The sequence below is a fragment of the Myiozetetes cayanensis genome, unplaced genomic scaffold, assembly GCF_022539395.1.
Source record: "Myiozetetes cayanensis isolate MyiCay16 unplaced genomic scaffold, myiCay2020 scf2-11, whole genome shotgun sequence".
NCBI lineage: Eukaryota > Metazoa > Chordata > Aves > Passeriformes > Tyrannidae > Myiozetetes > Myiozetetes cayanensis.
The window spans coordinates 94,239,159-94,264,503 of NW_026087411.1; the positions used below are offsets into that span (position 1 = coordinate 94,239,159).

The following is a 25,345-nucleotide window of genomic DNA, read 5'->3' on the forward strand; positions in this document are numbered from 1 at the left end:
CTCAAAATTCTGGCGCTGAATGGAAAAAATTTTCTGGTAAACCAAGAGGTTTGGTAGAGTTATTACAGCTTTACCCTGCTTGTTTAATCAGCAGGAAGAATTTGGCCCTTATTAAGAAAATATAAGAAAGCTGAAATAGGTAGAGCTTGCAAACTGGAACAGATAAGGAAATAATGGAAACGACAGCAAGTCCAACCCCACCTTATCTCTCCATGAATCTTGGAGTTTTCAAATAGGTTATATGACTTCATGTCAAGTAAAATATCTGACAAGAAAATAAATAAGAAAAAAAGTATGAAATTTGTGTTTGATTCTGCTTTAACTTACACTTCTGTAAATCTACTTCAGCCAAAAATCTGACATGTGTGACATAATACAGGAGAGTGTCCTGGAAAAACCTTCATGTAACTCTAATAAATAAATAATGTACTTCAACATACTGACAAGAAAAAAAAAAAAAGGAAATAAAAACTAAGTGGAGTATACGCTAATCTGCACTTAGGAAAGTTCTTCTACTCCAGAATATTTCATGTTCCCAACACCCAGGGCACTGTGAAATGAAAGTATTTTGCTCAGCCTTAGAAACATTTCCTAAATATTTACCTGTGACATAGTCCATATAATTTTGTCTTTGCTTTTTATGAACAAATATAATACCATTTACTGATCGGATGGATGACAAAGAAAAAACAACAATTACCCAGAAATGCCTAAGGGGGAGCATAAGTGGTTTTTTTAAGTATTTATTTCATTACAACATAAGTTGGAGTACATAAAAAGCTTTACCTATATATACGTCAAAAATTAAACTATTAATACATCAGTTACACACATAATTCACCTGAAGTGTGAACAGTGTCTAAAGCATTTGCATTAGTTAATGGTGAAAGTGGTAGCATTGACATTGTTATTTCATGATTTCACAAATTTCTCCAAGGTTTATCCACTAAGGCTTAAAAGCAAAGCAAGAACCTCCTGCAAAAGGTAGCTTATGTGCTGGTTTATTGTGATGATTTGAGAAGCATTGCAGGTGTAAAATTATAAGACTGTTATAAGACTACCAATGTAATTGGTAAAAGTTCAGGCTGTTCAAGAAATACTTGGAAAAAACCCTGGCCCTGTAGTCATCACTGTCTCAAGTACCAATTCTGTTTTCCCTTCCCTGCTATTTGTTTCAACCAGATATACAGTAGATACTTTTGACTCCGAATTCACCTCTTCCCTCCTATCCCACTGTCTCACAGCCCCATTTCTTCCCATTGAGTAATTTATGAGTTAGACAGTCTCCAAAATATCCTGATGGTGTGGTTTAACGCCAGCTGGCAGTTCAGCCCCACATAGCCACTCACTCCTCTCAGTGGTTTAGGGGAGAGAATCAGAAGGGGGAAAATGAGAAAACTCATGGGTTGAGATTCAGACAGTTTAATAGGTAAAGGAAAAGCTGCAGCCACAAGCAAAGCAAAACAAGGAATTTATTCACTGTTTCCCATGGGCAGGCAGGTGCTCAGCCATCCCCAGGAAAGCAGAACTTTCTGGGGGAAAGCCCCATAGCTCCATAGTGATGACTCAGGAAGACAAATACCATCACTCTGAATGTCTCCCACTTCCTTCTTCTTCCCCCAACTTCATACGCTGAGCATGACAACATGCTGAGCCTGGGATATCCCTTTGGTCGGTTGCAATCAGCAGTCCCAGATGTGTCCGCTCACAACTCCTTGTGTACCACCAGTCTCCTCACTGGTGGGGTGGGGTGAGGACCAGAAAAGGCCTTGATGCTGCGAGAGCTGCCCAGCAATAACAAAAACACCCCTGTATCATCATCCTTGTTTTCAGTACAAAACCAAAACACTGCCCCCTAACAGCTAGCGTGAGGAAAATTAACTACCCCAGCCAAAACCAGTAATCCTGCTGATTCCTAATAGCAATGGGTTCATTCCAGCAGCTCTCAGCATTCAAAAGGCCGAAGCAAATGAAAAGGGTCTGATTATATGTTCTGAGTGCAGAATTTTACTGAGCTTGTGTGTCAATCTCTGCTTTTAGCAGCAATAATGTGAAGTCAGAATAGTTACGGTAATCTAGTAAATGTGTGGAACCATTACAAACTTGCATTACATTACCTTGGAGTAAGAGCTGAGGCAGCAAATATGTAAAAACATACTTTGCTACAACAGAACTCAGACTCATATTGATAATAGCCACACAGAGCTGTTCTGTTACACCCAGTGCAAATCTGGTGCATGGAACAATAACAGACAAAAAAGAAATTAATAAAATCCTTGTTACTACAACTGCTCAACAGTATCACCACTTCCTCTTGTGCTTTCTTAAGTTTCCCAGGGGCAACACTAATGGGAAAAAAAAAAAGCCCAAAGATACGATTCAGTCTAAATCTTCTGGGTTCATTCAAGTAGAAAACATTAAACATCACTCCAGACACAAAGCACCAGCACTGCTGTTAAGCTTTGTGATAATGAAGGGTAACACATCTATGGAGCAGTCAATGGAATGCACACTGTAAATCAGGAAAAGCAATAGCCACTCATGAACAGTGGTAATTGGGATACAACACTGAGAGCCAATCAAACAGCACAGGAGAGTTACGGCTTTCATGTGAATAATTTATTCTTTTAGCAATTTAAATTTTACCAGGTACTTATTTACAAAGAAACTTTTTGTGGACAGAATTTACATCAGCTACTGCACAATTTTATTAATTACTAGGGTATGATTAGCATCCTTCCCATGTTGTTTAACAGTGTTGGTTTTGATCAAATAGGGTTATTCTTTTGCCAATTATTTTTTTGACTTAGTTTCCAAATATGAACAGAAATTTTACACGTGCCTTTGCTGCAAGTAATGATTTCTTTTTACAGAACTACTTAATAGATGGAATCAGTAAAGTTCCATCTGTTATTAGCATTTCTTTATTGAAGTTGGGATTTAGTTTTAGATTCAATGAAGGTTTTAGGCATTTCCATGTCAGGCACTACATGCCTCTTTACTGAGACGGTACCCCTGAGAATTCAAGTTACCTGCTTGGCCTCCCAGTACAGTACATGAAGTAGCTCACCTTGGACTGGTAACCCAAAATACAGAGCCTGTCTGGAAAAGCTTTCCAAAGAAAACTTGCCCAATTGTACAAACATTTACCACATCTGTCCTGATTTACCCATCCAAGAGCTGGAGCCTGGAATATACCCAGAATACAATGTGCAGGAGCCTGTGTGTGCTTTTGGAGGATTTGCAAGAAGCTCACCCCTGAAAAAAGCCTTCTTCTCAACAGCCATCTAGTTTTGAGAATGCACACGCGTGTGCACACACACATGAAGTGCAAGGCCTCAGTTTAGCCCTTACTCAGCTTATGGGAATTCAAGCCTAAATCCTCAAGCAGATGACCTTGAAAACAGGAGTACTCTAGGAAGGAAAAATTTTTGCCTGAAAAATTAGATCAGAAAAATAATCTTCTGCACGTCCCACTAAAATGGGAGGACTAGAAGATTCATGGAGAAGAAAGCTCCAAGAAGTCCTTTAGTCCATTGACAATGAGGCACTGGGAGATGTGGAGATGAGGCACTGGGAGATGCTTGCAGGCTAAGAAAGCACACACAGATCTCCATGTTCCCACGCAAACACAGTAGCCTTCAGGTTACTCTAGATAAAACAGCTCTGTCTTTAAAGCAAAACATACGACACTTGAGGGTGGCCTGGCCCTTTATATTGTACCATAAAACCCTAATAGATCAGTGGCTTCTGGGTATCCCATCATCTAGTTTCAAAGGAGTTGAGGTGGTCAGAAGGTAGGTGTGGAACCACTGAGTTGGGCAGTTCCAAGTGGGTGGAGAAGAACTGCTCAGCACCTCTGCATGTCAAAAGGACAGTTGTGGCTAGGTTTGAATTAAACTGGAGAGTTCTGGGATGACAATTTTGGTCTTCAAATGCCTGAAGATTACCTAAATTTTGGTTTTTGTGCCCAAGTTTCGGGGGGTTGTTTTGGTGAAGAAGTAATTGGGGGGAAAAAACAACTCTCAGTAAACCTGCCTCATGCTTACCAGGGAGGAAACAGAGGCCACAGAGTAGGAAATCTGGTTACAAACATACCTCTGCTGTCAATCATCGGGCTGTGGCTATGCAGAGTGTACAAAGGAAACAGGTTTGATAGACAGCTGCTAATGAAGCCCAGACTGCCCCCAGTGACACTGTGTAAACAGTGAAAGCGGGTAAGCACTTGATTCAACCTTTTCTAAAAATAGGAACTAGCAAAAATACAAATCATTGCAGGTTCATTGAATGCTTATTACTGTAGAACTTATTTCTAAATGTCTTTCTTCATAGTGCACAACAACAAATACTGGAAGAAAGGATATGGTTCATTCTTTCACGGAAGTTTGCAGCTATTTTCACAGCTTAAATCATGGAGACTTCCCAAAACTCATTTAAAAGCATTTTCATGCATTAGCAGGAATATAAGTGCTTAATTAATGCTTAATTAATAGGAATGCAAAAGCTGGCTTAATGCCTCGCTATGCTGTAGTATAGGAACTATACTACATAATACTTGAAACTATGAAATCGTTATGCATTGTAAGATAAAACAGACATTTCCTTGTGTGTGTTCCTGTGACTCTACTATTTCAAAATCTGGCCTAGCACTTATGATAAGTTTAAGTATGTACCCAAGTGTTTCACTACCTAGCTTGAAATACTTTCTATAGTTAACATAAAAATTATGCCAAAGGCAAACACATACTTTTTCTTTCCTGCTCAAGCCACAATGCTATAATTTAATTTAGAGTCAACATTTCCAAGGATTCTTGTCTGAGAAGTAAATCCAACACTCTGTGAATGGTATTAAATTCCACGGCACCAACCTATACTGAGGCTAAGACAAACATCCCACTCTGCAGGCCTACAGCTCCTGCCTGGCTGATGCTTTAATTAGTTCACTAGGGAATAGGCTCACTTGGCAAAGAACTTCTAGGACTGAACCACTGTTTTCTATAGCATGGCTAACCAGATCAACTGCGTTAAAACCCTGTGCAAGACAGACGGAGAAAAATAAAAAAAAAACAAAACAAGAACATTTAGGTGAAGGAAAGAAGTATCTACAAACTTCACTACTCTCTTTTGTAAAGATGGTGTCTCTTAGGACAGAGCCTGCTGTCTTCCTTTGGAACTAGCAATTACATATAAGAAGGCTAAAGTCCCGTTTAACAAAAACATCTTAATAAAACATAAAAAAATCTGCTTTCTTTGATGTAAGATCCCTATGTCTTTCTAAAATATGAATCTATACAAGAACTTTGAGTATAAACAATTCTCTTCCACAGTCCATGCCAGTTCCACACTGAGTATACAGTGATGTACCAGCAAAAACATGGGTTCCTTTTTTCAGAAAAGGTTTCTCAGTGATTTACCATAAAGCTAAAACATTTGCCTTGCCTGCTGATTTTTTTTGCAATATAAAATGTATAAAATAAATGCATGTGTCTTTTTCAATACAGTCTGTCTGTGTAGACAATATACTCTTTTCCAGTTCTGAGTAACATGACAAAAAGTATACTCCAACTTTCCACAGGCAAGAAGGAGCTTTGTATGGTTTTGTCTCATTAGGATGCTGCTCCACAAACAGCTCTCCTGGGCAGCTTAGAATCACAATGACAGAGTACGCCATCAGCACGTACTGCAATTAACAAGGACTTATTGATTACAGCAATCATGAGATCAAAATAAATAAAGCAGTCTCTCAATCAAAAGATAGGGAGGTAACATCATGCTAGTGCACAATATAATCGCCATGTGTCGCGCATTCCTATTTTCCATGTCCTCCTTTGATGGTCTTGAACCAAGCTGGAAAAGCCTCTTGCCACAGGATACTGAACATGCAGTGAAACATTTAAGCTGTTTGCAGTCAGTTTCAAAGAACTTACATTTGGTTTAGGTTAACCTTCCTTGACCTGCTGTTAATTAAAGAGCAGCTGAAGTACAAAGTTTTTCCCCAGCTCTAGTGGCATACATGGTCACATCAACTGGCTGCAATCTGAACAGCTTCAGTTCATTTTTGTTATAATTTAAAATCTCTGATTAAAAAAAGCAATAAAACGTCTTTTTATATAGAAACCGTTGCCTTTTTCAGATAAAGAACACATCAACATTTCATATGTGCTATAATATGCCACATTTTAAAAAGGTAACTTGTTTGGGTTTTTTTTGTATTCTAAGTAAAACATGTGGCACTCATTTCTGTTACTTAAAACTTTAAGTCTGGTATGTGTTAAATCATCTGTGGTTGAAATTTCAGGGACCACACAGTGCCACATCTTCCTTAAACCATCTATTGCACCAGAAATGAAAGGCTGTGATGAAGATGTTCCTCCTATACTTTTTTGACACAGGAAATAGCTGGTTTAACATAAAAACAAATTCAGCTAAACTATGTTGCCAGCAGTTTATCCCCTGGTATCATCCCAGAGGGAAAAACCCCAAATAGCAGAAAAAGCTCCAACCCAGATTGCAACTATGTGTAAACACACAACCAATACTAACGTCCCATTATGACACTGTAGTCAGGAATATTTTAGATATCCAGGTGTAAAAACGTTTTTCTCAGATTGGGAATTGGCACAAACATAATCCAGAGATTATCCAATATAGCAGCTTTTACTTTCATGTGCTTGGCTTTTCACACAAAGCACAGCAAACATGAGAAGAGTTACAACCGGCTCAAAATCTTGGGAGCAGAGAGGAGGAAAGGGGGAGCCCCTTTTCTCTGCAGACTCACCAGGGTGAATCCCCTCTGTTAGGTGGGAGTTTGTGGGTCTCCCACAGCTGCAACCCAGCTCCCCTCTCAGGAAGCCAGAGCCAGGCTGACCACCTCACAGTGGGAGGGAGCCCTCCTGGTCCCCTGCTTTGTCCAGCCTCTCAGGCAGGATAAGCACAAAGGGTAGGAGAACACCCTTGACATCCAAGGGAGCTTTGAGAAGCTCCCCATCAAAAGTGCCCTTGAGCCCACCATCTGCTTCCACCTCGCCGTCCTGGGCTAGGCTGAAGCGAAGGGTGCCGGTCCGGTTGACGCAGTAGATGGTGTTGCCCAAGGGGGCACAGCGGAAGGGCTGGATGGGGCCGCCGCTGGGCCGCAAGCTGGCACACTGGCTCCAGCATTTGGCCACTGTGTTGTACCGGAAAACTTCGACACCACCAGCAGTCCCAACACCTGGGCCCGGCTCCCCACCACGGCCACTGCTCACGTCAAAGCGGTAGATGAAGCTCTTGAAGGCTACCATGTCTGCTGAGCGCCGGCGGCTGCTGTTGTAAGGGCACTCCTGCCACTCGTCACGTTTGGGGTCATACTTGAGCAGGCGGTAGAAGAGGGAGCCTCCTGACACATAGATCTCCCCGTTGCAAGTGGTGGCCTCATGAGCCACAGCGAAGGCACCCTTGGGCAGAGGTGCCACAGGGCTCCAGCGGTCGGCCCGCGGGTCGTACCTCTCCACAGTGAAGAGGCACTCACCCCCCACAGCGTACAGGTAACCATCCAGGGCCAGCAGCTTGAGCTGCGAGCGGGGCTGGGCCAGCGGCCGCACCTGGCTCCAGGTGTCAGTGAGGGGGTTGTAGCAGAAGACCTTGTCGGAAAGGCGGGCCCTGGGCTCGCTGCCTGCCGGCCCTGTCACGATACCCCCTGCAAGGAAGAGGTAGTTGTGCAGGACACACATGGCACAGCCCTTGGCATTGGCCTCCTCGGGCAGGCGTGTCAGCACCCTCCACTCGCCGCTGGCCTCCTGGTAGCAGTGGATGAGGGAGCCACTCTCCTCCAGGGACACCACGGAGGAGGGGCTTTGCGGCCGGCTGCTTTCGCGGCTCTGTGGCCGGCTGCCGCCACCCGGCCGCTCGAAGGCATCGCTGACCTCGGCCACCAGCAGGCAGGGCCGGCCGGCCTCCATGCGCCGCTGCAGGATGAGGTCCCGCTCAGTGCCGCTGAGGCGGCCATACACGCTGGGCTCCCGCAGCACCTCCAGGTAATGGTCGCTCATGAAGCGATAGGCAGCCTCCCGCAGCTCCGCCAGCCGCTGCTTCTTGGCCAGGCAGAGGAGCTGGTAGCAGTTGCCGAGGCAGAGCTGGGCGCGCATGGCCTCGGCGGCACAGTGCAGGGCACACGGCATCTGCAGGACGCGGGCGCCGCTCACCACCTCCGCCAGGTTGTCGTGCCGCACCTCTCCCATGCGGGCCGTGTACACGTAGTCGATGAGAAGCCGCAGCGCCCCGTAGCTCACTCCCTTCACCCGCAGGACGTCCCGGGAGGCGCGGGCACGAAAGTAGTCACTCTTGGCCGCCAGCACCGACTTGTGCGCCCGAATGCGACGCCCCGACACCTCGATCACAAGGTCGGGCTCCTCCGCCGGCCGGTCCCGCGGCCCCACCACCTCCTCATCGTCCTCCTCCGGCTGGCTGGCGGCGTTGTTGATCTCCCACTGGCTCTGCACCACCCGGCCGCCAGCCGCGGACGGCTGCGGCTCGGCGGCGGCGGCGCTGAAGCAGAGGGAGGAGCTGAAGCCGCAGGGGGCGGCCGGGGTGGGCGGCGGCGGCGGCGGGGGGGCCCCGTTCGCGACCCCGCTCTCCTCCTCCTCCGGGGCCGCGCTGCCCTCCATGGAGCCCTCCATGGAGCCGCGCTACCTTTGGCGGCGCCGCGCCGAGCCCGTGCGGAGCGCTGCCGGCCGCGGCGGGGCGGCCATCACCTGCGGGGGACACACAACAGCACTCAGCATCCGCGCCGGCCTCCGCTCACCCTCCGCCCCTTTCACCCCACTTCTCCGGCTTAATACTGGAAGCACTGCTCTCGCAGGCGGGGCCGTCTCTGGTTTCCGGGGCTAAACCTCCGCTTCTGCTTTCCCTGTGGAATCCACCCTGCGGCTCTGCCGGCTCCCGCTGCCCGGGGTTACTTGCGGTAGCTCAAGTAACCCAAAAACCTGAGCTCTCTTAGTGGGACGGGGGTCGCCCCGATAAGCACCACAACAGCCTTAAAAGCAACTCCGTTTCTCCTGTAGCTATGCAAAAACTTTAATCAGTTTGCAGGCAGTGCATCCTTTTCTTGACAACTGGTCCCTACTCTGTGCTGGGTGATGAGGAAAAATGTCCTTAAAAGGCAGATACTCAGGAGTACTATAACAATGTATTCACCTTGTGCAACTTTGTCAGTGGAAGGCCGCAGTTGCAATCGATTCTGGAAGACGATTTCCCACTAGTCAAGTTCGTCTTTGCATGACCTTTGCGAAGTATGCTTCTTATCACTGCTCCTTATATGCATTCCCCCTGTTTAAAAGAAAGTTGATTCGTTTTAAAATCGATACATTCTCTGTTCACTGAGAAGTTTGGGACTATTAGAGTTACGTTTCCTTTAATAGGATATCTAGAGTATCTCAAAGGGACTATAAGTATGCTAATAATTCTATTTGTTTCCAAAACATATTAAAGGACTTTTCCTATTGTTAGGACAAGCAATTTCACACGTATGTAGCAGCATATGTGGCTGAAATGCATTAGCAAGGTGTAAATCAGATTTCATATGTCTGAAAGATTTATAGCTTCTGTTAATAAACAGTAGAAACAAGTAAAAAAAATCACAATAGATAATTAGAACATGAAGTCTCTTCTGGGAAACAGCAGGCTACAGGACATGACTGTAAGTAGGTTAGTCCCCGTCAGCACAATCACCACCCAGTTGTACCTTCATTTCACAAATGTAGTTTTTAGAATTTAAAAAAGTGCCATTTGTTTGCCTCATGTTCATTTATGAATTTCCCAGGCTCGATTTAGGCTTTGATGAATGACACATGAAAATTGTCCAAATGTACTTAATTTCATTTAATAAGTATCTGCAGCTTTGATTCTATGTTTAAGGAGGTTATTAATTTCCATTCAAATCCCCATTAGCAGTTTTTTCACAGTTCTCAAGGAACACTAATTTCTATGTAAAATATGCATTGTGACTCCTTTCAGCAGAGATGATTCGTTTACCTTATTAAATTAATATTAGGAAAATCTAACTTTCTGATTTTTTTTTTTTTTTAATTACTGAAAGCATAATTGGTAAGTGACATTGTCTGGAAACCCCTGACACATACATGAAACCTAGAAGCCCATACCTGCACATGCAAACTTTTACTTAAATGGTAGTATCAGTCTTCTTATGGGTTTTTATTTTGTGGACTTGCCCTGTGAAGCTGCTGTCTACATTTGATCATATTCAGTCAGACTGAATCAATGATGATATTTGATTTCTGGGCATTTGAGACTTGGAGACCATGATAAGGTTTTAATAGCATTTGAATACTGCTTACTAGAATAAGCAGATTTCACAAACTTTGTATTCCTCATCTGGGTGTTCAAAAATCTGGCAGAGGAACTTTCTATGACATTGTATGAACTTTGGATAGTCTTACTGGCAAACTTCCTGCAGTCCAGACACAGACTCTGTAGGTCAGGTTCTACTGAGTTTTCTGCAGCTTTAAACAGACAAGAAGAAATGCAGTGATCTGTGTGTACACAAGGTGTGTCTGTGAAAGATTTATAGATTCATTATTAACTTAAACTGGGAAGCATCCCTATTGATGTGATTATGTTTGTCATTGAGCCTTCACAGTACTGAATTCACTATTTAACCGTTTTTTTGTACTATTTTATTATGCTTTAGACACTGAGATTAATCTTCTTTTTGCTCCAGGCCTTCCAGAGCCCTGATAATCAGCTTTCTTTGAGAGCAACTACTGTAACTGACACCTCACTTTTGACACCACTTTTACTTATGTTCCCCCTCTACAAGAAGGAATGAATAGCATCAGATAGTTTCAAGTTCTCAGTCTACAGCTCGATTTTGCAAGTGAAATTATAAAGGAAGAATGAAAGAGAATGCCACAAAAAAGTAAAAGTGTGGGTGACTAAATGTGAGAAGCCAAAACCAGTAACTGTAATACTAATAATATCTCTGTATGGTGAGATATATTTCCTGCATTATGCCTCAAAGGAGAATCACCGTTTAGAATATTCGAAGTCATTAAAACAGCAACAAGAAAAAAGTGATCTTTTCAATTTTCTCAGCTAGTGAAAATAGAAGAAAAAGGGTGACACCCTCCTAAGCACAGTTATCATACCTTTCCTCATATTCATATATCTGCTTGGCTTAGAAGTTTGACTTGACACTCAAATGTTATTGAGATAGAAGCTGCCAGCCACTGCAGTCGTAACAAACACATGTATGTATCCTCCTGAGGAATCACAAGGAGAAAGGACTGATGCTATGGCTTCCTAATGACAAACAGCAGAATTCTGAAGAAAATTATCTGCTGGTATATCTAAAGCTAACCATCAAGAACATGTTGAATTTTATGCTGAGCATGAACAAGACTTCAATCAAAGTATCACGTGCAGTTAAGGCAACAAGGAACTCTACAGGGAAGCTGAAGAAAAGCTGAAAGAGGGTTGGAGGACTTTTGTCAATGACAGCAGTGACCACTCCAGCAATCTCAGCACCTTTGTCTAGCTGAAAACCAAAAACAGTCATTACACAAAGATGAAGCTGAAAAAACAATTCAGAGAAGCTGTGGACCCTTCCCATTATTGAGCAACACGACTGATCTGAGTTAAAAGGTCATAGATTTAGTATAAAACAGGAAGATGCTGAATAGGGCTGATGGAAATACAATACTGAACTACTTCTCCATTCTTTTTTTATCTACAATGATCAAAGAGTTGTATTGCTGTTCTAACAACACAGAACATTCAAAAGTTAAAGAATCGCAGAAGATACTTGATAGCTGTGCTGATTTGGAAGAATCTGACCCCCTAACAAACTCATTTGGTTTGAAACATACTTAGTTTTAGCACTTTTTTCAACTCAGAAACAGGATAGGTAGTGGAAAAGGAAGCAATCTGTTTACAGCACACGGTATCTGTGGACTAATGTCACTTTTTATACGGGGGACTTTTAAGTCAGAAGTTGAATTACTTGGACTGAAACTGTTTTCATTATCACGGGCTTGGTCTAGGGATGATGTAATGTTAATGGACAGAGGAGCTGCCAACAAACATGAACTGTTTTTACAGACTTGGCAATGACACAATTACAATATCCTGGATGTGTGGCCCCAACCTCAGATGCTGAGAGACATTGCTCAAGTAACAGCACAGATAAGAAGGCGTAGTTTTTCTGACAGAGAAACTGTAATGAAGAGCTGCAGGTAAAGTTTCCTGCATTCATTTGGCAGTCCTTCTGATAAAATCCAATTAAGTGCTTGTATTGCATTGTTCTCTCTTTATTTTTTTTCGTGCAGTGCCAATAACCTTTGACCCAAACCTTGTGCTCTAGCAAGACCCACTTTCTCTGGGGAATACACGCATGTGGGAGGAACTGGGTTACTGCTCTGCAGTTTACAAATGGAAACTGCTCTAAGTCTCAGGGTAAATAAAAGCAGTGCTTTCCCTATCATAAGCAACTCTAATTTACATAAGCAGGCTGTCCTCTCCAAGAGACACACCAGTTCAGAAATGATAGAATGCCATTCTGCTCTACCTTAGTCCAGGAAATGCTTTTGGAAAAAACTTGTACTGCCAAATTTTACTTCAGTAGAGAATTCCCTTGGGATATGGGCGTCATCTGATTTGAGATGATTAAGGCATCCAAAGAGGCAGGATCATCAAAAGAGAAAAAACATCCCCTGTATTTATTTAAAAAACTAAACGATGACTTAAAAGTAGAACTCGCCAGTATGAAGACATCCAGCTCAGATCACATGGCAAAATCTTGTAGGAGGCAGAGTCAAGTGTAGAGTGGTTTGCATATGTATAAAAATGGTCTGTTACACTCCTGCTCATTGAGTAGATGTGTGAAATCTGGAGGAAAAAATGTTCTCTTTGTAAATGGGGAAAACATCTGCAACATAAAGATGCCATTTTTCTGAAAGGGCTTGCACCAACTGAATTCTTGGATCCTATTACACATTTTATCTCTACATTTTAACCATTTGATTAACCTCCTGTTTGTAAGAAAAAAAGACAATTGTGCCACCTGAAGAAATATAGTGGGAAGAATAATTCTTTTTTTTCCCCTTTTTTAAAATTAGGAGTGCTCAAAACTATACAGTCCTACAGGGTTACAATACAGTCCTAGTGTCTTGCCCTGACTGATGGATGTATGTCTTTTGTAGTATTGCATTCACACTCAAGCTGTCTATGCAGCTTCCTTATGACCTTTCAAGGTCCTGTAATTTTCTCGCAACACGTAATAGAGGTACATGTTCCTATCTCATAACTACAAAATTTTCATAAAACCATAAAGGAAAAAAAATTAAGAAATGCAGCTTATGATTATAGATCACACAAGGCACATGTGAGCAGCAATTCCTCATCAGAAACTCTGAGGAAGAAAAGGCTATGTGTGTCTGGGCAGGGAGGAAGAGAGAGAGGAAGTAAGTCATAATAAAAATATTATCAAAAGCCTGATTAAATCAATATTACAGCTAGCAAATCCAAACTAAAAATATACAAGCTCTAAACAGTCATCATGACCAGAGAAAAGGTTTCCTTACAGCAATATCCATAGAGGCAAATGCTCCCTAAAAAGGAAACTATCTTTTTGAGTTCCTACCAGTTTAGACTCCTCAGAAATAGGGAGGAGCAGGGTCTCTCAGGAGTTATCACAGCAAAAAGGAAATAACACTCCCACAAAAGCAAAATCTAGCTCCAATATGTCTAAGAGAAAAGTAAGTCCAACAAAAAAAGAAGAGCTGGAAACAAGTTTTGAGTGATTACAATACCTCTGAGAAAAACTCTAGGGCTGATGTGATGTCTATCACTAATGCTCTACAGATCAGGAGATTATGGCATGGCAATACCACACTGAATGCAATAAAACTCTTTATGCACAATTTCTGCTAATTCTACACATGGGCTGGCAACTATCTAGTTCTAGATATAAGGTGAGAGCATGTGGTCATGCCTGTGATAAACTGAAGTTTGGTTGCTTTCATCGTATCTGGGCACAGCTAACACTACATTTAGTGAACAGTGGTACCAAACACACCAACATGGTGCTATAGCTGAAAGAATAAACACAGTCCTTGAATGTGTATACTGGGAAATAAGGAGTAACAGTAGTGAAAACGTTACCTTTCATCTATAGCATTAGGAAGTTTGCAATGGAACATGGTGGATGAACGGATGGAAGCGTGTATGTTCTAGGCTTTACATTTTGGAAGTAGCATTTAAAAATCTGTGAGGACAGGGAAAAGTACTAAATTATTTCACAGATATTAAAAAAAAAAACAAACCACACTTCAGTGAGAGACTCACAACAACACTTTGCAACCAGACACAAGCTTACTCTGTCTCCACACAGTGTACACCAGTCTCAAACCAACTCCCATGCAAAAAGCTGATAACTAGCTTAGGCACCCCCTATCAACCTTTGGAGAAAAGGTGGATTGTGCTAGTTGCTTGGAGAACTAGTAGAGCAAGCCTTAGTCAGCCCAAAAAATGCAGTGTTGACACTTCTTCAGGGCTTGGTATGTTTGGTCTGTGACTTGATAACTGTGCACAAGTGTAGGCACATGAAAATTCTGCATCCTGATGGCTTTATTAGGCTATTGGAGAAAACCTTAAACAACCTAAGTGTAAGTGTAAACAAAGCAAAATATTTACACTACCGGGGGAGGGGGGGAGGGGGGAAGACTACTAGAGTATTGTGGATACTGAAAGTTTACATTAATTGATGGGGAAAGTGAAGAATGGGTTCAAGGAAAAGAAATCCTTTATAGGTGACAGAAGGTGACCAAATAGAAGGTGACCAAATACACAATAAACACAAAAGGTGCATACAGCTTAGGAGGATCCTGAGTGGGAAATGGTCAGGGTATTAATAATTAAAGTAGTATCCTACGGAGAAATACAAATTCTTATCCTGCTGCACACTTCTTTGAATACTGGATTATGGTCCATGTGGGAGGCATGATGCTGTCTAGGTGGACATTTGATCTGATATAGGAAGATCTTTATTCTGATATCATGAAGGGGATCATGACTGTGTGCCTTGGTGAGTCCAAGGTGACAGAAATTTTACAGCAGCAGACTCGTTGATCTAGTTATCCTTTCTGACCTTAGGTTCTAAAAATTGCCATACACCAGGAGCAATGACTTGAAGCAAAGCATCAGCCTGTGATGATTAAAAGCCTCATTTAAGCATTAGTGTGTAATGTTGGGAGTGCAATGTGGTAATGTTGATTGCAGAAATGCTTTTCAGCACTAAACTGTATGGTCAATAAATAGCAAACATGTTCTAAATCTCTACAAACACTTAAGCAATGTTGGTACAAATAAACAAGGAGGAGAATATCGACTGAGAAGCCAAGTCAAGCAAAACAGCAAACTAGTTCAGATAGAATTTTGAAAATCAAAGTAGTCAGGCTTGGTTTTGCATTCCAGAAGAGCACTTGATCTCTATAAATGGACTATACTCTTCCAACACGCCTGCTATGTATTGTATTTAATACAGAAGATGGGACAATGTATTTGGAGGAAATTAAATTCCTAAAAAACCTGGATTTTGCTTTTAATATCATTATGGAAAGGACATACAGATTAAAGAGCCCAAAACAACAGAAATTTGCCAAAATATGTCACCATTGTGCTTGAGAAAGACAGAATGTGAGAGGTAATAACAGACTTCAAAGGAAAGCAAACAGCTCCATTTTTCTGAGACTTATGCCTAGGAAAAGAAAGTAATATTTCTAGAGGAGGCAATTAATGAAAACACTTTTTCCAGACAAACTCTAAATTTGATACTTAAGAGAAAAAAAACCCCCTTTTAGAGACTGAACAGGTTCATTGATTTATTGACAAATGAGGTAAGTGATGCTTAGAAAGGCAAAGGTCCTTCAGATACATTGTGAATGGCACCCTTCTCATTTTTGAAGAGCATATATTATTTCTTTGCCCAGGTACTTCTTCAAACTTAAGGTTTACAATCATTCTAGCTGCAACTAAAAATTACACCACACATAGTTCCATTTACAGAATATTTCCATGTTTCTGCAGACAGTCTCTACATAGATTTTGGACTAGATTCAAAGGTGGAGAGACCTGCCGCAGTGCTTAACATGGCAAAGGCTGACTCTGAGGGCAGTTTTAGTTGGCAGATGGCAATGCAGCAGAGATGTAAGACCCAAGACAGCCAGATCAGATAGCAAAGCAAAACCTCCAGCATGACAGCCCTAATCTAAAAGGAGGAAAGGAATCAGCTTGCACAGACTTCTCTCTGCCATGGCAGAAATGCTGGCTCACAGAGTTTGCTGTTGGGCCTGTAACTGTGAACTATTAGGTGACTCATAGGAGTTTGACTTCTTTTATTTATTATTTCATGAAAATCAGGCCAAGGTGGAGACATGTGGGGCCACATTCCTACACACCATCCCTGTGAGTGGGATGCACCTCCCAGTTCTCCTGCAAGGGGAGAGACCGATGCCGTGTGTCTGAGCTGTACAGCGCTGCTGATCTACCTTTAACAAGATCCTGGAGTGGAATCTGGAACATACAGATGGGTTCTGCGCACACAGGCATTGTGTGGGTACATTAGATGTCAATTGACTCAGAACCCCAAAAACCAGCATATGAGAGCTACCAAGGGCTAGCCAGTAGAAAAATACCAAAGACCATAGTGACAAAGTGCTTAGTTTGTACAATCAGGAGACATTAGTTCTTACTTTAAAAGATAGCAGTACTGACTCTTGCTGCTACTTTGACTTTCTGTACAACAGTTAAAGACCTAACCAAGCTACATGGAAAACTTGCCACTGCCCCTTCCTTTGCCTGATGAGTAAAATCCCCAAAAGTCAGTGGAGCGCCCAAACTATCAAGTCTATGAAAGGTTACTCTCCTTCAGACTAAAGCTGCATTACTTTTCACAGAAACAATAAAAATGTTTCTGAGGATGAGGAAGAAGAATCCTTGGTTCTGTTTCCTGACAAAGGGGAAGTTTCTGTTCTTTCACTTGCCTTTTGTGGGTCAGGGCTCAGCCATCCTGGGTTGTGCTAGGATTGAAAAACACATTTGTTGATCTCAAAGCATAAACACATGCTGGAGTCATAGCTACTTTTGTGGAAAGCCTTTACTATCAGAAGTACCTGCAGGCTGTCAGCACAGATTTCACCAAGCAGTGGGAATGCTTTTAGCAGCAATAACGTAACTGAGGGCTCAACAAAATACGAGGCTGCTCCATGGGGTGTTTGGAAATGAACAGGGAAAGAAGAGAAAACCGAGTGCAATGCATGCTGTTTACATTAGAAGAATTTAACACTTACTGGCCATTCCGAGACAAAAATAAAATAGGTTTCTAATCAAACACTCTTATTTTCATGGCCTGACACCTTCTGCATTACAGGCATAATATTTTTTACTATAATGTGAATTTCATATGCTGAGCCTGGGTGTTAAGTCTAATATTTTCTGCCTGCACTGATCTCTCTGACTATACTCAAAAAACAAGAATGTTTTTTTCCATTTAACAGGATAGATAGGTAATAGTTAAGATGCCTACATTTAAGGAACAGAAAAGATTACCTGGTTATCTAATCTTATTCCTGCAAGAACAGGCCAAAGAATTTTATTCTTGTACCATGCCAATAACTTCTGGTTGCATTAGGTGGAAGCACTGTTCTGCTCAAATAATCCATCTCACATCTATATGGTTTCTCTGTTTTGGCCAATGGCCTTGATGGATATTCAGATGTCAAATGGATCATCCTGAATACCTTGGAAATGTGCATGATGCTTTTCATCTCAGAATTCACTTTTTTTGCCTTTTGCACTATCGTATCTGCTGACTTGGAGCATCCTGTTTTCCCAAAATGATCCATACTCTTTATGAGGAGACATACAGACTGGCAACACAATCACGAAGGGTGATGATGACCACAGCTACCTCAGAACTGTCCTATCTGCTTTTGGACTTCCTGACACAGAGGAGATGCAAAGACCATAGTTATGTCTGACTAATCTATGATTCAAACTTGTCCTTTTAAAGTGCTACAGAATACAGGGTTGTTAATGCATGTCATTAAATCTGTATCATGTTCAATAGTCACAGTGCATTTATTAGTTACCAATCTAGACAGAGCTGTACAGTAAGAACCTGGAGTAAGAAGACAGACCTTCAAATCAGAATAAGAGGCAGAAAGGTGCTTGGTTTCATGGTTATGATTTAGGAGGTGTGAGAAGAAGACAAATTCAGGGGTTCCCATTTGTGGTTCTTGACCATTTTAAAGATTTTGATGTTTCACTTCTAAGTCTAAAATTTGTTTACTTCTGACTAGAGAAAAATTTTAGATACACATCAACATCTCCTCAAAGCAGATACTGAGGCTCTTCAACAACTACTCTGAAAAGTTGCCTGATTTTGGGGGTGCAATAAAAGTATTTGTTTCCTGTAAGGCTGCAAAATATCTTGCCAGGAATACTGTCCAGGCATTGAGCTAACTAACAGATCCTTGCCACTCTGCTCCCTGTCTTAAAGGTCTTCTGTCACAGTGAATGAGTGGTAGACCTCATCCTGAACAACAAGCAGCAGCACCAGTGAATTTTATCATGTGAATGCGCATAAACAGTCTTTGCTCCCCTTTTCCTAGGTGTAAAACTTCTTGGGACACATGACACTGCCTAACTCCAAAGCTCACAAAGCAATACACTCAAATAACATTTACTTTTACTGGTTTTCCATCTGCTGTGGAAACTAAACTTCAGGACTCTATTATCAGTTGTTATTAAACAAGAAATATATCTGTGTACTGCTTTGGAGAGAACGAGGTTTGTGCTAGCAGCATGCAGCTAGAAACCTCCACCTAAGTTTCAGAGCATTTTGATAAAGCCAGAGTCTAACATCACTTTAAATCCCAACACCACTGTAGTCAAGGGAAAATTCCCATTAACTTCATGAGCATCTGGATTTCTTACACTGTTGTACTGGGTTTGCATGGCAGTGTTTTGGCTGCGGCAGAGCTCCAGGGGTGGCTTCTGTGAGAAGCTGCCAGAAGCTTCCCCATGTCTGATGGGGACAATGCCAGCCGTCTCCAAGACAGACCCACCACTGGCCAAGGCCGGTCAGCGATGATGGCTGAACCTCTGGGGTAACATAGTTAACAAGTAGAAGAAGTTACTGCGCAGGAGCAAATGGCAGCCAGAGAAGACAGGAGTGAGAATATGGGAGAGAAACAACTCTGCAGACACCAAGGTCAGTGCAAAGGAGAGGGAGGAGGTGCCCCAGGCACTGGAACAGAGATTCCCCTGCAGCCTATGGTGCAGACCATGATGAGGCAGCTGTGCCCCAGCAGCTCATGCAGGTTAATGGGATAGCAGAGATCCACCTCCAGCCTGTGGAGGATTCCATGCTGGAACAGATGGCTGCTGTGGGTACCATGACCCTGTGGGAAGCTCACACTGGAGTAGGTTTGCAGGCAGGACTTGTGACCTCACAGGGGACCCACCCTGGAGCAGCCTGTTGCTGAAGGACTGCAACCAATGGGAGAGACTCACACTGGAACAGTTCATGAAGAATAGAAGCCTGTGGGAAGGACTCACACTGGAGAAGTTCATGGAGAACCGCCTCCCATGGGAGAGATCTCTGGAAGGAGCAGCATATAAAACTTGTGATGAATTGACCAAAATGCCCATTCCCTGTTCCCCTGGAGGAGGAGAAAGATAAATAATTCAGGAATAAAGTTAATCCCTGTAAAGAAAAGAGGGGTGAAGGGAAGCTGTTTTCAAGATTTCATTTTTATTTCTCATTATCCTACTCTGATTTCCTCACGTTGAGTCTGTTTTGCTCGTAACAGTAGCTGGTGGGTGATCTCTTACTGTCTTGATCTCGACCTACAAGACTTGCATTTCATTTTCTCTCCCTGTTCATCTGAGGAGGGCAGTGATGGAGTGGCTTTGGTGGGCATGTTCATCCAGCCAGGGTTAATCTACCACAGCTGTACACAGAAATGTATACAGTAGCTTTTTTTGAAGTGAAGCAATGCAGGGAGTTGCAGTAAAGGAGAAATGAAGAAAGCTACAGGATAAGAGGAGAACTCTCCCATGAACAGATTTGTCTTTGACTGATGGAATCAGATCATTTGTTGTTCTCATGGTATTCCCATAGCAAAGGGTTGGCTTTTAGTTCTTACTGTCTAACACTCTAAAATATGGGTTGCAGAAATAATAGTTTATCTCCACATCTTAAGGCCTGTTCTTTCAATCTACTAAAAAGAGAGGGAGAGAGAGAAAAGCAGATCTGCTTCCAAGAAAAAAAAGAAACAACATACTATTGTTTAACTCTGACAGGTTGATAGTCTGAAATTATTCAGAAGTCTAGGAGCCTTCCAGCAGTTAGAGATCCACATGCAAAGCTTACTCTGCTCCTTAAGTACTGCTGAAGGAATCAGTGTCCAGAAAAACAACAAACAGCTTGTGCTAATCTATAAATGTGTACATGTAAAATAACTTCAATTAATGCAAATCATGTTGTGACAGACAATATAACAGCATGGAAGCTGCTTGACCAACTTATGCCAATTTGTGTAGAAAGGTTGTGGTTTCTGGAGTGTTTCTGAGTGAGTTAAAAAAGGCTGTCAACTCGCCTGTTTTAGCCAGAGGCACAGCAATGGCAGCTCGTGAAACATCACACCTGAAAAGCATTTATGTGACACATCTTTCTTCTCCCTCTGACACATGGCACAAAATCTGCAGAACCACTGGATTTTTTTCTCCAGCTTGTTTTGCATTAAATAAACTGACTTAACCGATCACAAATTCCTGACATCCTTGCTGATGGGGTATAAGGAACTGGAAAGTACCAAATACTCAATACCCCATATACAATACTGACCCAGTCTTGCAATCCTTTCAATGCCAAAACTGCCAGTTAGCATCCAAGGAGCATTTTAGGATGAGGACAAAAAAAAAAGCCTGCAGCATTCCCAACACTGTCTAAGGAAAACACAGGTCTTGATCCCTCAGAGAGTTACAGGCAGATTTAAATGGTCTGATCCCAGGACCAGCCCCACTCCTAATGCCAACATCTGCATGTGTAAACTGGGTGTTTGCTTAATTAACTGCAGGAGGAAGGCAAAATCTCCATCCATTCACTGTATTGTCACATGGTTATGAGTGCCGGCACAGAGAATTGGGCAGGAATGTATGGCCCAGGCTAGAGAAGGAGCAGGGTCCCTTCCTGCTCAGGGACAGCTCATTCATAGATCAGGTTAAACTGGTTGTCAAATCGTGAACTGCTATAAAGTAATTCTTCAGTGAAAGGAACTAATCATGTCTGTTGTCTGACAAAACAACACTGAGACCAAAAAAGAAGCAGAAAGAATAGATGATGACAATTCCATAGAAAAATAAAAGAGCAGACATAAAAATGTCATGTCCAGAGAAGGCTAATGGAAATGAGCTCATTTTTAAAATGGGTATTTTCAAGGATGTGAAGAGGTATAAAATGACTTCTCTCCTTCTGTTTACAAGAAAGAAACAGGCTTCCAACTGCAATGCTGCACAATGTCAGTAGAGATAAATAGAAAAACGCTTGCAAAATCCATACAGGACCTCATCAAGAAAAAAAAAGTATTAAAAAAAAACCAAAACAACTTAATTCTATGTTAAAAGAAATTGCAGGATTTCCTTTCATGTTTTATTATACCCTTCTTTAGCATTCAGCTGCCGCTAATATCCTCTTGCAACAGGATACTACAGGATGCCGAAACCCCTGGTAAGTAGGATCTGAATCCAGTCATCTAACCACATCACTGTCTTTATGGTAACCTAGGCCAACCCTAAATACTATAATCCTGCTTTACTACAGTAAAGCCAGTTAATGGCTTTCATTGAATGTTCCTGCCAAATAATGGTGCTCTAATATTTATTGACATTTCAAGTCTGTCCACCTCTTTGGACTATTTGTTATACTGAAAAGTGATGAAAGCACAGCATTCATAGAAGAAAGCAAGCTATTAAGGATCTGAGTCTTTTGATACTAAGTCCTGCAAACTCCAGCTCCTAAGACTGTCACCACTGACTTCAGTGCCACCATTGCCAGGAGTGAGTCCTGGAGAGCAGAAAGGAGCTGGGGCAGGCATGGGAACTGTCCCTGGCTCTTTGGCAGGTTCTCCTCAGACAGTACCATTAACAGTGAATGACCAGAGGATCCCACTGGCATGCACTGGATGTCCTAATTAAAGAGCAAATAAATGCTGTGTGATGTGCCCTGGGCAGAGGAGAATGCAGAACAAGCACGATGGGCCAGAGAATTAAACAGGGGAGCAAATATTGTTTTGACAATATTAGTGACAATTTAATTATTATTTCCCACAAACATTCCACTTAATTCCTTTTTGGCAGACAGATGGTTAAGTCTGTGAAAAATGGAGGAGCTATTTTGCTTCTCAGATCATACAGAATGATTGTTCTATTTTATTGCTATTCTATTTTTTATTGCCCTACTTTTTTCCTAGATTTTTGTTCTAGTTTTCTATTGTTCAATTTAATTGCTGTGGAAAAGCTTTACAGAATGTTACTTCTAGAGGGCTTTATTTTTGCTTGATAGTGAAGAAAGTTGGCTGTACGATTTAATACTATCATTTCTCTGTGCTGTGTGTAGGTTTGGGTTCAGAAGTCGGCTTTTAGTCGCTTTAAAGAACCAGACATAAAAACCTACCACCTTCAGACAACTGAAATTCAGTAGGACTTTTCTTCAGGCATCCTCCACCCTGCAAAATCCTGCATGCATGTGTTCACCCAGGGCTTGCATATGCTTTTAGTAGGATGGGGAAGCACGCCATGAAGAATTTATAGCGGGAAGCAATCTGCTGCTCTTACACATCCCTAAACGTTAGTGTAAAGAGTCATTTAGATTTTTAATAGGTCAGCAGGATAAAAAAAAAAAGTACGCAAGCATTAGGGTTGGCTCTCTCTGCGACATATGGAGAAGGGATATGGGGATATGTCTGGCCTCCCTGCTGGCCAGAGGAGGGGGATTAAGGGGAACAGAGGGAACAGAATAGCACGATTAAACCTGACAGTGCTCCAGCATCCCCCCTCACACACACACACACACACACACACACACACACACACACACACACACACACACAGACACACACACACACACACACACAGCTACCATGGTTCGGCGTCGCGGTTTGTACCGCAGGTATCGGCAGACACCGGCACCGATCCTCCCCACGGGCTCCCCGGAGGCTCCGCGGCGGCGGGCGGGGAGGGGGGTCTGGCACAGCCCCGGCGCCGGGATGTGCCCGACCCCGCTCCCGTCCCGCGGCCGCTCTGCTCCCCCCCACCCGCTTACCTTCCTCCAGCGGCCGCCGAGCCCCGCTCCGCCCGGGGCAGCTCCTGCAGCGCAGCGGCCCCGCCGCCTCGCCCACGGCGCGGGAGCCGGCGGGGGAGGCCGGGGAGGCGGGGAGAGAGCGGCGGGGCGATGCCAGGCGAGGCAAATGGCTGAAGCGCAGGGGCCGAGCTGGCGGAGGGGCCGGGCGGGCGCGGGGCCGCGCTCAGCCCCTTTGTTCGCCTGGCAGGCGGAGGGGAGGGAGGAGCGGGCACGGACCTGTTGCCGCTGCCGGCGGCTGCTCCCGGCGAGGCGCAGCCGCTGGGGCGGGAAGCCGCGCCGTGTCGGCGGTGAGGATGGGCGGGCGGCGGAGCGGCCCCACCTGCTGAGGAGAAACTCCCCCCGTGCGGGGCCGGGCGGGAGCCGGGGTTCTCCTTCACCTCCGGGTTGGGCCGTCCCCGGGATACCCGGGGCGGCGGCTCTTCCCTGCCTGAGGCAGAGCCGGGGGCTTTGCTGCCGGAGCCCCGGGTGACCGCGGCCCCCTAGGACAGCCCATCCCGGCCCGGCACCCCTGTGCTCGCTGCGGGAGCGACGGGGAGGGTTCCCAGGCGGGGCCTCGGGGTTGTTCAGGTCTCTGCTTCTGAGGACCAACGCGAAGGAGGTCAGGTGGCTTCGTTTGGGTGCAGCTTGGGCCAGGGTCCCATTTTCCTCTGCGCTTCAAAGATAGGACTTTCACAGGGATTCCCAGAAACAGACCCGCTTCTCAGTTTCTTTAAAACCCCCTCACGTTACGTTCGTTGTACCCTGGGTCTGCTCCCCACGAAGGCAGTGGTACTTACCCAGCTCACTCCGCACCGCGGGCTGCAGTTTGATTTCTGCCAAGACAGCAGACATGCCGTGCTATCCCGGCCTTTCTGAACCATTCCTGGTGCCGGGATGTGCCGTATTGCCATTGTAACGTATACATTTCCTATGATTCTGCTGCCTCCAAACACTACTCATCTGCAGGTTTTCTCTTTTCTCCATTGACTTCAGGGTCCCGTCAGACTGGTTCCCTTGCAGCTGCCCAGCCAGTGGCTCCTGGCCCTGGGAGACACTCCTGAGCAGACTGGAAAAGCTACTATCCTGTCTCCTCTCTCAAATCAACCTGACAATTAATTGTTCTGTGCTGGCAGTATAGCCATTGCAGCTGTATGTTCTTCCAGCTTCGTGATGGTTATGGCTAAGTGTGGTTGGATGTCTTCTCCTTCGTTTTGTCCCATTGCTCCTACTTTTTGACACTGGTTTTGCGAAAACTCTCATGTGTTGACTTAGCACTTAATAAACTAAAGTGCTTGCATGCGGTGCTGGGTAACTGTAACCACTTGAAACCCTTGGCTCCACTCACATTGTGCACTTAACCCAAAGGCTGGTTTTCAAGCTGAGGTCATGTCTGATCTCTACTGAGAGAAGCCAGCCTGCTCCTAGGTGCCATAAAATAGATAAGTAACAATCACACAGTGTCAAAGGGGTCTTAGAGTAGTTGGTAACCACAACATGTGGCTCTAGCCTAATTGCAAATTTCCCGCTGTGCCCTGATTAGGGTCCTTTACGAGATTAGACTGTAAGTTTCTGTACGTGGTTTTATTCCTGGCTAGCTGGAAGAAGTTTCCATGTGATGCAGCAGATCCATTAAAGCCTGCCAGGAATAACTCCTCTCTCCTGACATCAGGAATTAATCTTCCTGCTGTTTCATATTACTTTAAATACTATATACTTCAAGATGACACTGAAATTAGACAACTGATACCAATATGGGAAATTATTTTCTCTTTTAAAATCTCTGTTGTTCTATTCTCCTTAAGGTGCCTGACTTCTGTTCACACTGATGAGAGTTATGTGACTGTGGTAGCAGTATGATATCTGAGATCATTTGAGATCACTCTGACTCATGCTTTCTGAATACATGACAGTTTAAACACAACTGGATTTTCTTAACTCATCTTCAGGTTT

At 43.5% G+C, this 25,345-nt stretch overlaps 1 protein-coding gene across 4 annotated transcripts; it reads right to left on the reverse strand.

Annotated features, from left to right (window-relative positions):
• Positions 1 to 727: 727 nt before the first annotated feature.
• KBTBD11 (kelch repeat and BTB domain containing 11) lies at positions 728 to 23,653 on the reverse strand. 4 transcript variants are annotated; one of them, XM_050315440.1, is made up of 4 exons: positions 23,378 to 23,653; positions 14,155 to 14,257; positions 9,172 to 9,303; positions 728 to 8,729 (listed from the first exon to the last, which is right to left on the reverse strand). In XM_050315440.1, exon 4 carries the CDS (start codon positions 8,652 to 8,654, stop codon positions 6,873 to 6,875), a length of 1,782 nt encoding a protein of 593 aa, XP_050171397.1. In that variant the 5' UTR covers positions 8,655 to 8,729; positions 9,172 to 9,303; positions 14,155 to 14,257; positions 23,378 to 23,653; the 3' UTR covers positions 728 to 6,872. The 4 variants fall into 4 exon arrangements, with proteins under 4 accessions (XP_050171397.1, XP_050171396.1, XP_050171398.1 ...); XM_050315439.1 differs by lacking the exon at positions 14,155 to 14,257 and adding an exon at positions 19,612 to 19,715; XM_050315441.1 differs by lacking the exon at positions 14,155 to 14,257 and adding an exon at positions 19,567 to 19,715.
• Positions 23,654 to 25,345: the final 1,692 nt, after the last annotated feature.

Coding starts and splice junctions, on each gene's coding strand:
- KBTBD11 (XM_050315438.1), bottom strand. CDS start 8,654: ATGGAGGGCTCCATGGAGGGCAGCGCGGCCCCGGAGGAGGAGGAGAGC.